General features: G+C 44.9%; 1 protein-coding gene across 1 annotated transcript; it reads right to left on the bottom strand.

The window, feature by feature from the left end:
• Window positions 1–483: 483 nt before the first annotated feature.
• Window positions 484–14,336, bottom strand: wasf3b (WASP family member 3b). Its single transcript, XM_061805849.1, has 9 exons — window positions 14,197–14,336; window positions 8,373–8,533; window positions 5,657–5,791; window positions 5,304–5,457; window positions 4,104–4,221; window positions 3,810–3,991; window positions 2,595–2,876; window positions 1,801–2,102; window positions 484–930 (listed from the first exon to the last, which is right to left on the bottom strand). Exons 2-9 carry the CDS (start codon window positions 8,503–8,505, stop codon window positions 773–775), a joined length of 1,464 nt encoding a protein of 487 aa, XP_061661833.1. The 5' UTR covers window positions 8,506–8,533; window positions 14,197–14,336; the 3' UTR covers window positions 484–772.
• Window positions 14,337–14,936: the final 600 nt, after the last annotated feature.

Below are 14,936 nucleotides of genomic sequence, written 5' to 3'. Positions count from 1 at the left end.
TGTATGAGGATTTGTGGGTTGAAGATTTTTTTTTGGGGGGGACCAAATTTTTGTATTTAAACATTTAGTTCCTGCAGAAAGTTCTGCTTGGCAAAATGAAAATCGGCAGGCCACAAAAAAACAAAACAAAACAAAACAAAAAAAAAGTTGAGAAACAATTTTTGAAATAAATTCTGCCATTTGATTCCCAGGGGTCCTTAAAAATAAACTACTCAGCGAATATGATTTTTGAGCAAAGTTTGATGATTTACCATTAAATAATAATAATTCTAACTCACCTCAACAATGTAATCTCGACCAAGTGTCCTAAGAGGTTCAAGAGCGCCCTCTATCTGCCAAACCGTAAAGCTGCAATAACTCCTTGACACGCCTGATTCCTTTCAAATCCTCGGTCCGGTTCAGATCAAAACCTCTGGCGGGGCCACAAATGACCACAGGTTGCCCGGCCCTGCTCTACTTGGTCATCTATAGAATAATGTTGAGTTTAAAAAAAAAAAAAAAAAAAAGGGAAAAATGAGGGGATTATTAAATCTCTGGTTGAGTCTAACACGTTCAAATGTGGCGTGTACATCAAAAATTATGCAAGACGTGTGAGTGCAGCATTACAACGGGTACACTTGGGGGAGGGGCGGCGGGGGCACTCACGGCGGAGGTTGCAGGAAGTGGTCAAGGATACAGTACATGGACGAGATTTTACAGTGCTTGTCACAACTTGTGGACCCTTCATTTTATACAGCATGTGATTGTGTGTGTGTGTGTGTATAAGTGTGCTTCAGTCGGACCAGTCGTTGTCCTCCAGCTCCGAGTCGTCCTCGGAGTCCGAGTATTCCACGGCGATGCGGCGCGACAGGATGGTGGCCACGTCGTTGCCGACGGGCTCCCGCTTGGCCTGCTGCTCTTGCTGCTCCTGAACCTTCTTCAGCTGAATGCCTGCCGAAAAACATTATTTTATAAACGCTTGTTTATTTCTCGAGAGACCCGATGTAACTACATAAGTGCTGCTTAAAAAAATAAAATGAGTGTATTTTTAAAACTAAACTTCAAATGAAATGAAAGTAAAATATCAAAAATTATCGACATGTAATAGGTAATAACAATTATGATGATCAAAAAAAGGCAAACTATTAATAATTATCACTGAAGACTGCCAATTAAAAAAAATCAACTCGAATTATTTTTAAACAGGCCTAAAGACAAAATGAAAATACAATTTAAATAATAATAATACTGACTCATGTTGAAAAGGAGTGATAAATAAAATTTTTATTTATTAATGTTTATTATTATTTTACGTAGCAGCTATTAATTATCACTGAAGACTGCCAATTAAAAGAAAATTGCTTCAAGTTTTTTTAAACACACCTGAAGACAAAATCAAAAATTAAAATAAAATGTAACTAATAATAATGCTAACTCATATTGAAAAGGAGTGATAAATAAAAATTAGTATTTTTTAATATGTTTATTATTATATTATGTAGCAGCTGTTAATTATGACTGAAGATTGCCAATTAAAAGAAAATTGCCTCAATTTTTTTGAAACAGGCCTGAAGACAAAATTACAAAATTAAAATACAATTTAAATAATAAAACTAGGGGTTCATATTGAAAAGGGGTGATAAATAAAATGATTATTTATTAATATGTTAATTATTATATTATGTAGCAGGTGTAGATGATGTCGCCGCACTTTTATGAAGTATCTGGCCTCCTGTAGTGATTTGGTGCACATGCCAAGCTGTTTACATAATTCCACACACACATATGAAGACACGCACACACACACACACACGGCCGTACCCATACGAATCGCCGCCAGCAGGTCACTGCGGGCGTCGTTGACCACGCTGCTCTCCACGGGCACGGGCGACGCCATCTTGTGCGCCGCGGCGTGGGAGGCACCGGCCTGGAAGAGGGGCGGAGGGGGCCCGGGAGGGGGCGGAGCGACTGGGCCGCCGCATACGGGCGGCGGAGGCGGAGCGTAGCCCCCGGGCCCGGGAGACACGGGACCCCCGGGCGGCGAGGCGAAGGCCGTCAGGGCGGAGGGGATGACGGGGGCCGGCGGCGGGGGCGGCGGTCCCGTGTTGGCATAACCATCCATTCTGCGAGAAGATATTGAGTTAAGTGGCTGGGAGTCCTTATTAATTCATTGTTAATTTTTAACAAACATTTTATATTAGACCACAGTGCGATGGGACCCAAAAAAGAATACAGAACAATATTATTAGTGTATTACATAGCAAAGCGAATTATCCATACACATCAAATACTGATTGAAGTGCCGTTTATTATAACTGGGACATATTTTTGGAATAGTTTAGCAAACATTATGAGCCAGATATTACAAAAGATGTCAGAGGAAAGTGGAGCTTTATTTTATGAAATGGTTGGAGGTGTTTATTTACTGGTGTCTACTGAGAGGAGGGCTTTGAATATTTATGAATACATTTTTAGGACAGCTGCTGTTTTGGTTAGCAAATGAGTCCAAATAAGCTTTGCGGTAAATTTTTTAATGTCCATATGAATGAACGAAGATTATGACTGTTACTAATATTTGTTTATTTCTCTTAAGTGGAAGATATATTTTGAATTACCCGTAGTCAAGCGGCGGCAGAGACATAGAGCCGCCGTTCATCGCCTCGGCAGGCGGGGGAGGCAGCGGGACTTGCTGGTGATGCTGGTGGTGGGCGCGTCCGAGCGTGCCACCCTGATAGGCCGCCGCCCTGGCCCTGCCGTCGTGGTCGCCGCCTCCGCGGGGGCCGTGGCCCGCCGCCATCTGGGCGGCGAGGACGCTGGGCGGCGGGCCCGAGTAGGTGTGAGCGTGCCCGCCGTGGTTCATGGAGTTGGGGTAGTGATGCGGGTCCACCCCGTGAGCCCTGAAAATAATCACGTATTTATCTGGGTGATTAACTTAGAGTTTTATTTTAAACATTGCAGTTTTCCGTCAGTTAATATGATATGCGCGGAAGAAATACGTACAATTTGCGTTGTAAAAATCAGTAAATATAAGTCAATAACAAAGTGGATATAAAAAGTCAACACACCCGAATGCCAAGTGCTAATTTTGTGTCCAAGATTTTCCATCCATCCATTATCTTTGCCGCTTATCCTCACGAGGGTCGCGGGGAGTGCCGGAGCCTATCCCAGCCGTCAACGGGGAGGAGGTGGGGTAAACCCTGAACTGGTTGCCAGCCATTCGCAGGGCACATGGAGACAGACAACAGCCGCACTCACAATCACACCTCGGGGCAATTTAGAGTGTCCGATTCATGTTGTATGGGAGGAAACCGCAAACTCCACACAGGCGGGTCCGGGATCAAACCTGGGACCTCAGAACTATGAGGCCAACGCTTTACCAGCTGAGCCACCGTGCCGCCTGCAAGATTTTGTTTTCAAATTAACTTTTTTTTCTAAAATGTCACAAAAATGGGCGGCAGGGTGGAGCAGCTGTTTATAGAGCTTTGGCGCCGCAGTTCTGAGGACCTGGGTTCAAATCCCGGCCCCGCCTGCACTCTCCATGTTCTCCCCGTGCTTGCGTGGATTTTCTCTGGGCACCTTCCTCCCACATCCCGAAAACGTGCATTCATTGGAGACTTTTTAAATTGCCCGTAGGTGTGATTGTGAGTGCGGCTGTTTGTCTCGACGTGCCCTACGATTGGCTTCCGCGACCCTCGTGAGGATAAGCGGCTCAGAAAATGGATGGATGGATGGATGGAGGTCACAAAAACCTTGCATTTGAACAGGGGTGTGTACACTTTTTAAATCCACCGAACGTCCGCATGGACAGGTGTCAGGCACGCTTCCCTTACCTGTTCTCCGGAGACATGGAGCCCTCCGAGGAGGCCCCCCTGTCCCTGTGTATGGTGTGGCGGTGGTCCGGCCTCAGCTCTTTATCTAGCGCCATCATGTTCCACTCCTGTCGGCGGTTCCTGGCCTTGCGGACCTTCTTCACCTCCCTCTGCAGCGTCCCGTCCACGCAGCGCTTCTGTTCCTGGGTTGGGAGACATTTTGTTACTGCTTGTTGATGAATTATTTGAGTTATTCGATTGATCGTCGCAGCCCTAACGAGGTTTAACGCCGTCACGCGATTGCAATTTTTGCACCTTCTGCTTCCTCTTCTCCTTTCTCTTGTCCTCGGTGTCCTGCAGCATCTTCTCCTTCCACAGGTCAAAGAAGTAGGAAGGGTCGGTGTAGAACTTGAGCGCCTCCTTCTTGTCGTCCCTGCACGCGGGGACAGAAATGTGTTCGGGTCCATAGTAATTGTTAATGTGTCATGCCTATAAACCTTCTAAAATAGATATTGTCATGAAAAATACATATAACATTATTCACTTCGATGTCCATACGGAAAAAAAAATATGAGTGGCGAGCGAAGTTGCGAAAGTCTCATTCGACATCCAAGTGGTCGCCATATTGGCTGCGTCTCCTGCCCGTGATGTCACACCCCGGACATTCGCCATTGAAAACACGCCGTGCCACCTACAACGGGAGACGAACACGCCCCTTCTGACACGGAAGCTCTTTTCGAAGAAGAGAACATCTCACAACCGAGTGAAGTGACCGGGGCAACGTTACCCTATCGTTTCGAGACAGATTTAGATGATATGCGGATCACGGCCAAACCGCCTCCCCGTTCAATCCACGTCCGCGGCGGCGATGAACAACTCTCTCCGCGAGCGATGACGACGCCGCGGCCAAACCGCCTCCCCGTCCGATCCAGGCACCGCGACAAGCCACCCCGCCGGCACCGCGTCCGCCGATCACGGCTTGGTCTGGGGTGGCACATCGACACATTGAGGACCCCTGATTTACGGATTATACCCCCCCCCCAACTATTGTTTTTTTTTTTTTTTAGTCGCTGTATACATACCTCCCTGTCATTTGGAACCCACAAAACTCTAGTCCTTTGCGCTCGTGCAATCCATTTTTCACGACGCACCGGGTCTTTTGGAAAAGTACAAAGAGCAAATCCATCCTCCCGTGTTCGCACAGAATCCAGCAATGCAACGAGCCATCATTTTGGCTAACACGAAGGAACAACGAGCTACCTTCCAGCAGGTAAAACTAGCATAAACATACGAGCCTGCTTGAGTGCTCTACAGCCCTGTACGTCACTTCCTGCTTCTTGTCCAAAACAATCCCTCGAGAGGATTTTCATGGCAGGAGTTACAAAAACCCAAATACATCAAAGTCATGTTTTGTGGTGAAAAAATGGATGGGTCCATTCCGGCTGCCTTTTTTTCCCCATTAATAACATACTACAAATCATGCATTTCATGACAGTGGACCTTTAATGTCCGAACCTGTAAGATGAGAGGATGCTGAGTGGAGGAGGCTTGTCGCTCAAATTGTACATCTCCTTCACCGGATTGGGCACGCTGCTCTTGGACACCACCTGCTGGTCCTGAGTGGTAGAGCTCTTGAAGGCCTTGCGCATGTTGATGTCTTGCAGGGAAACTGCGCACAAGGAGTGGACATAAAATGAGTACAACCGCATTTTTTAAATCCATATTTTCACTGTTTGACCCAACCTTCTGTCTATTTTAAAAATCAAATGCAGCCCTCGCAATCAGTTCTGGCTTCTCTGCTTTCAATCATGTACTGTCCGGTAAAAAATGAAAAAAGATGGAACTGTAAGAAGACAATAATGTCCCACCTTCCTCCACGGTGGAGTCCAGCTGGGTGACCTTGACGGCCAGCCGGTCGATGCGGTCCTGGAGAGAGTTGGCGCGCAGGTAGAAGGTGTTGGCCTCGTTGAACAGCTCGCCAAATATGTCCTCTGCGTGTTTGCCTGACGGGCCAGACGAGAGAACAAATGAGTAAAAAAATTATAGATCAAATTAATATACTGTATATTTAAAAATAAATAATAAATAAAATATTTGTTTGTAAATAAATATTTTCTTTTTTTTTCATCCAGTACAGTACATTACATTCCTTTAGGTACAATTTTTACCATAAAATATTTGTTTGTAAATAAATATTTACTTTTTTTTAATCTGGTACAGTACATTACATTTCTTTTGGTACAATTTTTACCAAATTATTCCTTTTAGGTGTTACTTTGTGTAAAAGGGTTGAGGACCACTGCTATACTACTATTCTAATGTTATTAAATTCCAACAATACCAATAAAGGCCCGTCCAATGCAGTCTTCAAGCGAGTAGTTTTACTTTTACTTGTCTTATACCACAGGTCTCAAACTCGAGGCCCGAGGGCCAGATCCGCCCCGCCCCGCAATTCTGTATGGCCCATGACGGCAAATCATCTGTGTCAAAATCTGTGATTCTTTTGAAAAACATCTACCAACGTTTCAAATTGTCATGTATCATAAATGATAATGTTGAGATATTTTTGTTACCAAACATGAACAATGGTTGAAAACCCCATTATACTTGATTTCTGATTCCAAAAGTAGTTTCATAAATTTCATGTGTAAATATGAGGCGATTCAGGATTTCTATGGTTTCACCATAGCGGCCCTCTGAGGGAAATTGTAACTAAAATGTGGCCGGTGAGAAAAATGAGTTTGACACCCTTGTTGTACAAGAAGACCCAAAACAGGGAGTAAAATGCAGTAATAGTATTACAACAGCAAAATATATCATCCATCCATCCATCCATCCATTGTCTTAGCTGCTTATCCTCATAAGGGTCACGGCTGTCAACAGGCAGAAGGCAGGTTACACCCTGAACTGGTTGCCCACCAATCGGATAGAGATCAGAAAGAGACAAAAAGCCACACTCAAAATCACACCTAGGGACAATTTAGAGTATCCAATTAATGGATGTGGGAGGAAACCGGAGTGCCCAGAGGAATCCCACGCAGGCACGGGGAGAACATGCAAACTCCACACATGCGGGTCCGGGATTGAACCCGGGACCTCAGAACTGTGAGGCCAACGCCCAAAATATATCCGAAATGAATAAATAAAGATACTAACGTAGGCACATGCAAGAACAGGGAACCTCGCTTCAAAAATCAACAAACATTGGAAATGAACGGGCAGTGTAGCTTATGTAAAGCTTGGAGTGGAAATAGCAAGGGGAGGGGGGGGGGCAGCAGGGAGGGGTGGGGGTGGGGGGGAGTTATTTGCAGCTCTCCCGCTGACAGGATGAGCTGCGGGACAGAATATTTAGAATCCCGGATGTGGTGCGCTGAGGCCCTTAACCTCTGACCTCACTCCCTGAGGGGGTCCCCCCCCCCCCCCATCTAGACATTGCACACGCATACGTCGCCTTTGCAAATGTAACCCGCACAGCTGCAACGGGGCAAAAAACAAAAAGCAGATGAAAGGAGGGTGCCCGGGCTGCCCTGACAGCGACACCCCCGATCAATCGAAAACGGCAAATGCGCAACGCGCTGTTCGCCCGCAACTCGCAGCTGTCGGAGATTTGCCAGCCTCGTAACCCCCCCGGGGTGCACGCAGCCAAGGCGACAGCCGACGGGACAACCGCGTGTAAAAATACCGCATTTGTAATACGCGAAAATATGACGAGGATACAACTAAAAATGGGTCAGGGATTTGCTCACGGAACGAGTCAAATCACAAGGACACAAAGCAACGATGCCGCGGTGATTAAAAAAACATCTAAAAATGCAAAAAATATTGAACAGAGATTATACAAATATTAGAAAGATAGTACACAAAAATGAAACAATCTTAGTACAGTATCTAAAAAGATGTTTAAAAAAATAAAACTTTTTTTTTAAAAGATCACTACAATATTTGACAAATAAAAACAAAATACTGTAAGGAAAATTGGCAAAATGTGTTATAACAAAACTATTGGGGGAAAAAATAAAGACTTGAATAGAAATATTAGTAAAAAATAAACACAATTATGGTGGATTTTTTCTAAAAATTGTTTGACTAACAAAAAAAATATTATTTGCTGCCTCAGCAGAGGGGCACACCTTCGCATTATGTTTTCGTCACTGAAAAGTTATATTGCTTTTTAGTTTTTGCATTAAAAGTGCTGAATTAATAGCATAATAATGACCATAATGGTAATTGTAAAAAAAAAAAAAATTAAAAAAAGGATTCCATTGTCTTGATGCAACTTTTACAAATAACCATAACTGAAAACTGTTAATTATAATATTAACAATAACGTATAGCCAGCTATGCTAATAGGCTAATGTTGGGTAATCCTGGATTTTTTATTATCTCACAAATGTTCAAAACTTATTTAAGTCATTATTCTCTTAAGATAATTATTATTATTATTATATTATTATTTAAAATGTCAGATTTAAAAATAGTGATAATTTGACCCTGGAAACAGGTAAATTTAGCCACAATTCGGCCTCGGTGGACGTCCGGCCTCAAGCGTGTACTTGTAGGCGCGTGAGCGACGGCGCGTCTTACTCAAGCTGCTGAGCTGTCGGATGATGGCGGAGAGCGTGTTGTTCATCACGCACTCCAGCTCGCTGCCGATGCCCTCGGGGAGCTCCCCGCGGCAGAGGTGGCGCGGCTCGATGTTCCTCTTGACCAGCGGCATGGCGGCGACGCTTCACGACCAAGCACCGCTGTGGGGAAGGAGTACACACACACGTCTGACCTTATGATCAAAATATCTAATAATATTTTTGAACGAGCTAATGTCTTATCTATTTATTCCTGCGATACAAAGCCGTTAGGTGACAATATCACGGCGGAAACAGATTTGTGTCCCAGTGCTGCCAAAAGGTGAACCGGTGAACTTAATACATCTATAATGATGACCCCTGTATGGGAAATATGAAATCAAACGCGTTCCGTGACGGTCGCGGGGGCCGACCCGCGGCTCGAAGGCCGAGCCGCCGTGACCGGCGGCGAGGATTAAGGCATTAGCAATAGCGCAGTGCAGCGTGCCAGCTAATCCCAGTCCGCCCTGTCGGCGGCCCAGATGGAAGCCTGACACAAACGTAGATTGGTGAAGGGAAAAAGTGAAAATGATATGTATATATCAATATATTATTTTTCGTGTTATTTGCATGCGTGAAATATTATCGTGGAGGGGCAAAAAATGATAAATCGAACAAGTCGACTTCTTCCGCGAGCCTGCCTACATGCGTTACTCTACGATGGTATTGTGACAAATGCTAGCTCAATGCTAACACAATTACTGCACGGGTGTCAAACCCAAGGCCCGGGGGCCAGATCTGGCCCGCCACATGATTTTATGTGGCCCGCGGTGGCAAGTCACGTGTATCAACTTCCGCAATTTTTTTTGTTCAAATCTGTGTCAAAATTTCAAATTGTCCTGTCATAAATGATAACGTTGAGCTATTACAAGCGTTTTTGTGTGACCGAACAACAGTAGTTGGAAAAACCCACTCCCCTTGATTTCTGATTCCAAAACGAGTTCGGAAATTTCATGCGTAAATATGATGAGGCGGTTAAAGATGTTTATGGTTTCACTGCTATAACCGCAAGTACGTGGCCCGCGACAAAAATTAATTTGACACCCCTGCATTATGGGATACGCGACAGATGTGCTAACTAAACTAGCACTGACAATGTGGTCGTTATAAACCTTTCTAAACACATGTAATGCATGCAAATGTACATACAAAAACACTTTCAGGCATATATTCTTTATCCTCTGCATCAAATCTGTGTAGTGTGTCTATTTATTATAAATTCCCCAAGTGGCACTCCGGACACACACAACAATCATCAATCCATTCAACTATTATCTTAGCCGCTTATCCTCACCAGGGTCGTGGGAGTGCTGGAGCCTATCCCACCCATCTTTGGGCAGGGAGGCGGGGCCAATCACAGGGCACATATAAACAACCATTCACAATCACACCTATGGGCAATTTAGAGCCTCGCATGTTCTCTGGATGTGGGAAGAAACCGGAGTGCCTGGAGAAAACCCACGCAGGCACGGGCAGAACATGCCCATTCTATTAATGTATATCACGAGGTGCAAACTGTTGAAAGTTATGTTTTTATGATGTTATTTTATTTTGTTTTATATTCAGTATAATACAAGAGAGTGCTTTGTAGTAGATAAAAATTCAAAAGTCATGTGTGTCTCCTTGAAGATGAAAACAACAAGGAGAAATTCCGCCGCGCATCGGACGGCCCATCTTATCAGCGCCTCGCTTCCTATTTCCGGTTCCTGTTTCCTGGTCTCGCCCGTGTCACCTCTGCGCTTCCCGTCCGAACGCTGGGCCGAGACGGTGCCGCTCTGTCCGCTCTTGGCGGAAACAAAGGCTTCCCGTTGCTATTTGACACTGGGCTCAAGTGGCTACTTTTAGCACAAATGCTGCGAGAAGAATCCCTACTTGGAGCAACAATACATACAGATTTGAGTCATTGGGCATTAAAAGCCACAATGGTGACAGTTTGACCCTGGAACAGATTATTTATACCGTTTAATTTGTTCCATGAGGATGCTTCAAACTAAATAAACTCATAATTGAAATCCATCCATTTCCTTTGCCGCCTATCCTCACGAGGGTCACGGGGAGTGCCAGAGCCTATCCCACCTGTCAACGGGCAGGAGGCGGGGTACACCGTGAACTGGTCGCCGGCCAATCCCACGGCACATGGAGACAGACTACACCCCCACTCACAATCACACCTTGGGGCAATTTAGGGTGTCTGATTAATGTTGCATGTTTTTGGGGATCTGGGAGGAAACCGGAGCGCCCACCCGGAGAAAACCCACGCAGGCACGGGGAGAACATGCAAACTCCACGCAGGCAGGTCCGGAATTGAACCCGGGAGCTCAGAACTGCGAGGCCAACGCTTTACCAGCTGCTCCACCGTGCCGCCCATAATTGAATCATCTTTCCCAATAGAAATGAATGGAAATCCTACTAATCTGTTCCTGCCCCCCCCCCTCAAAAAAAGGACAAAGGTTTGTAATGAGTTTTCAATAAGAAAAATAACACCATATTTATTTTACTTATATCAATGTCATAAATAAATATAATGTATAGAATTAAGCAGTTTTTCCAATTTTTTTTTGCTTCAGTTCAATGGACATTGTGCTGCTTGTTCTGGTGTGTCCGCCTTGGCTATCTGGAAGCAATAAACCGGTAGTACAGACATAAAGACCCAAGCAAAGAAGAAACCACAGTTGACTCAGTAAGTTGCAATAGTAATATATTTAGTTGTTATAGCAACGGATATCGATATATACAGCTTTGTCTGTCTACAAGTCTTTCGCCACCGTTTGTGTTCAAATAGCCATTGATGAAACGGGTGAGCAGACGAGAGTGCCTGTGCTTGGTTTTGGCCGTGACAATCACATCAGTGAGGCGAGATAATGAGCGGTGAGGTGGTGGCGGGGGGGGGGGGGGGGGGGCGGGGGGCAATTGGGGAACAGGCCTCCTATGCATGAGAGAAAGTGGAAGGGGAAAGAGGGCGTACGATGAATGAATGAGAGAGAGTGTGAGCGGAGAGTGATGTGTGCAAGTGAAGGAGGGCGGGGTGTTTGTGGGTGGGGGTCCATGGGATTGGGGGTGAGGTGGGGGGGAAACAGGGACCTCGGGGGGGGGGGGGACCACACTGAAAAGGTTCCCGGGACAATAGCGCCGCGTTCACACGGCAACCGCGGCAGCTCTTCCATGCATCCTCTCACCCCCCCCAATTCACCCCCCCACCCTTCACCCAGTACTTTCCTCATCAGCTTCCTCTTCCTGTGAAGCCTAACTAAGAACGTGGATGAAGTTTCATGCCGTATTCCATGTGTGTGTATGTAAAACGAACACACATCTTTAGGAAAATCTGCTTATCTTAATGCTAACAAATAAAGCAAAATTTCGATGTTAGTTTTTTTTAATAGATTATTTGAACACAAACTGTGGCGCAACACATGTTGACAGATAATCAAAAAATGAAGACTGACAAATGGATTCTTCGTTTGTGTCCGCGTGACTGTTTTATGTCTACTGCCTCCCAGTGGCCAAGATGGACACCACACATGTGCAGTTTTTTTGGGGTACATAAATTGCTGCCAACTATTCTTATTGCAGTTCATATTTACTTTTTCCACATATTTGTTTCTATACGGTTTACCAATTGCTTCCATGTGTATTTATAATTCACGCACTCTTGCCACATACACCTTTGATGTTGAAACTACGTGCAGTATTTTATCCTTTGATGCTATTTTTATGATCTACTGCGACTGACTAATAACATTGTAACGTTCAGTTTTTCTTTGGCATACATCCCCAGCCGTGTCCCAGCGTGTGACCCAGGGGTTACCGCTTCCGTGCCAAGATGGCCGCCTCGATGTGTCAGGAAGGTGGGGGCGGGGGCACTTGCTATTTCATGAGCCGGCGCTTGTGTTTTGATCTGGTGAATAATGCAACTGGGATTACGTCACCGCCATTCTGCTACGTGTATGATGTCATTCCTTCTGCTGTACTTGTACCTGCGATCAAATATTCATAACGCTGCTAGTTGACGCAGGGTTGGAGCCTTTCGGGAGTAGTAATCGTAGTAGTATAGCGCCTTGGTGATCAGCACAGCATCGGAGTATGTATACCAACGGGTGTCAAACTCAAGTCCCGGGGGCCAGATCCGGCCCGCCATATGGTTTTACGTGGCCCCGCAAAGGCAAATCACGTCTGTCAACTTCCGGGATTTTTTTTGTTAAAATTTCTAATTGGCATGTCATAAACGACAACTTTTAGATATTGTAAGCAAACATGACCAAGAGTTGAAAAACCAATTTACCTTGATTTCTGATTCGAAAAGTAGTTCATAAATCACATGTGTAACTATAACGAGGCGATTAAAAATTTACATACGCCCTTGATGTGATATCCAATAATGTCCGCGAAGGAATTCAACAACCACAGGACTACCGCCACTACTCACATCCATATTTCTTTCTTTATGCATCCTGATATGTCCATAATCTCCACCCAATTTCATATCTCGCTTTGAAACTGGCATCAGAGGTCCAAATGATCATCAATTTTGCTGTCAAGCTAAGCCCTAACACGGGATCAGGTGGAAAAAAAGAAAGTTTCATTTACATTGGTTCCATTTTTTTGGTTTGTTTTTGCTCAGCTGGTAAAGCGTTGGCCTCACAATTCTGAGGATCCGGGTTCAATCCCGGCCCCGCCTGTGTGGAGTTTGAATGTTGTCCCCGTGCCTGCGTTGGGTTTTCTGCGGGCACTCCGGTTTCCTCACACATCCCCCAAAAACATGCAACATTAATTGGACACTGCCCCTAGGTGTGATTGTGAGTGCGATTGGTTGCCTCGATGTGCCCTACAATTTTCTGGCAACCGGTTCAGGGTGTACCCCGCCTCCTGCTTGTTGACAGCTGGGATAGGCTCCAGCACTCCTCGTGAGGATAAGCGGCAAAGAAAATGGATGGATGGATGATCATCAAGCTAAGCCCTAACACGGGATCAGGGGAAAAAAATAAAGCTTCAAGTCCTGGAATTTTATTTACACTGCTTCAGTTCTTGGCTAAAAACTTACTGAATCGGTTTCCATCCACTGTACCGTTTCGAACCGTAACGTTCTAAAGAACCAAAATCGTTTTTGAACCAAATCAGCACCCGCGAATCGTCACAGAAAAATCAAATCATTGCTAAAAATGAATTGTTACATCATTAGTAGTCTTCTAGATGGGTGAAGCCCTCACAAGGCCAACAGTTTATAGATGAGGAACAAAAACAAGACCGTGTCATGATTGATACTACCATTATTGTTCGTAATGGAGTCAGTCATATGAACGTCATGCCTCGGCATTGGGATTTCACACCCTACTCAGTAGTACTCAGTAGTACTCAGAGTACTTTCTCTCTCCAAGCAAGCGCGCATACACATTAATGGCAACCGCGATCAATCAGTGTTCCGCACCGTCGCTTCCCGTATCTGATGCGCTGACCCACATCTGTTCATCGGAGGCACCCTACATCCCGAACAGTCTCGAAAACTCCGAGCCGGACCGCGCCGACCGGGGCGTATACATCCCGCGCTTCCGCCAAACACAAACACGGGCTAAAATACGCGTGGGGTAAGGTAGAAGAACGGTAAATAGTGCGTTTGCGAGGCGGATTTCGGCTAATGAGACTCCCGAGAGTGACCACTCGCTTAGCTAGCTTAGTCCGATGGTTCGACTCCTGAGTTAAAAGACAATTAAATATTAATATTCAGTCACATTTGGGCAGCATAATGAAGAGAAACACCATTTATTATCAGTAAGTGATAATAAAACCCTCACCAATTGTTGATTTATTAGACGAAATCCGCCGGTCCGCACGTCCCGTTAGATAGTCCCATTAGCGCTGCCATCCTAACACTACATCTCACCCCCCCCCCCCCCCAACCCTCAGCTTGTCTGGCCACTCCGGGGGGAAATCCTTGGGAGGACGGGGACACGCCCTTCTCACCGAGGAGCGCTCCAATGAGAGGCTTCGACACATGACGGGCGTTCGTGCCAACCAATGATATGAGGCGTAACGAGTGACTGACAAGGAATAGCGATTGGTGTTGTGGGCGCACTGGCTGATATGGAGTTGGGCGTTGTTTATTTATATATATATATTTTAAATTTATTTAGTTTTCTCTTAAATGTAAACCTGTTTTGCAAGTAACTACACCCATTTTGAAATGTATTAAAACCTATGAGATGACACTATGAGAAAGTGTTACTGAATATCTATGGGCTAGCATCCTGTAGATTAAAAAAAAAAAGATTCAGTTGAGAGGATTACAATGGTACTTAAAATAGACCAGGTGTGCTTTAAAACAGCCTGTAGCGGCCAGTAAAAGGCTACATAACATTCAATAATTCAAGAAAAGGTGGAAATTTAGTTTAAAAAAAAAACAGAAGTAAAACCACTAATTTTTGGCAAATTCCCTAGTATGTATTTATCTATGTATGAGCCCAGGGATTAGCCCAAAATGGCTGAAACCAACATGTCCAACATCATGTTCAATGACAGCTACAGATCCTTGTGA

The sequence above is a fragment of the Syngnathoides biaculeatus genome, chromosome 19 (genome assembly GCF_019802595.1).
Source record: "Syngnathoides biaculeatus isolate LvHL_M chromosome 19, ASM1980259v1, whole genome shotgun sequence".
Classification (NCBI taxonomy): Eukaryota; Metazoa; Chordata; class Actinopteri; order Syngnathiformes; family Syngnathidae; genus Syngnathoides; species Syngnathoides biaculeatus.
The sequence above is the reverse complement of the archived record's forward strand: the minus strand, read 5'-3'. Positions and strand labels throughout refer to the sequence as shown.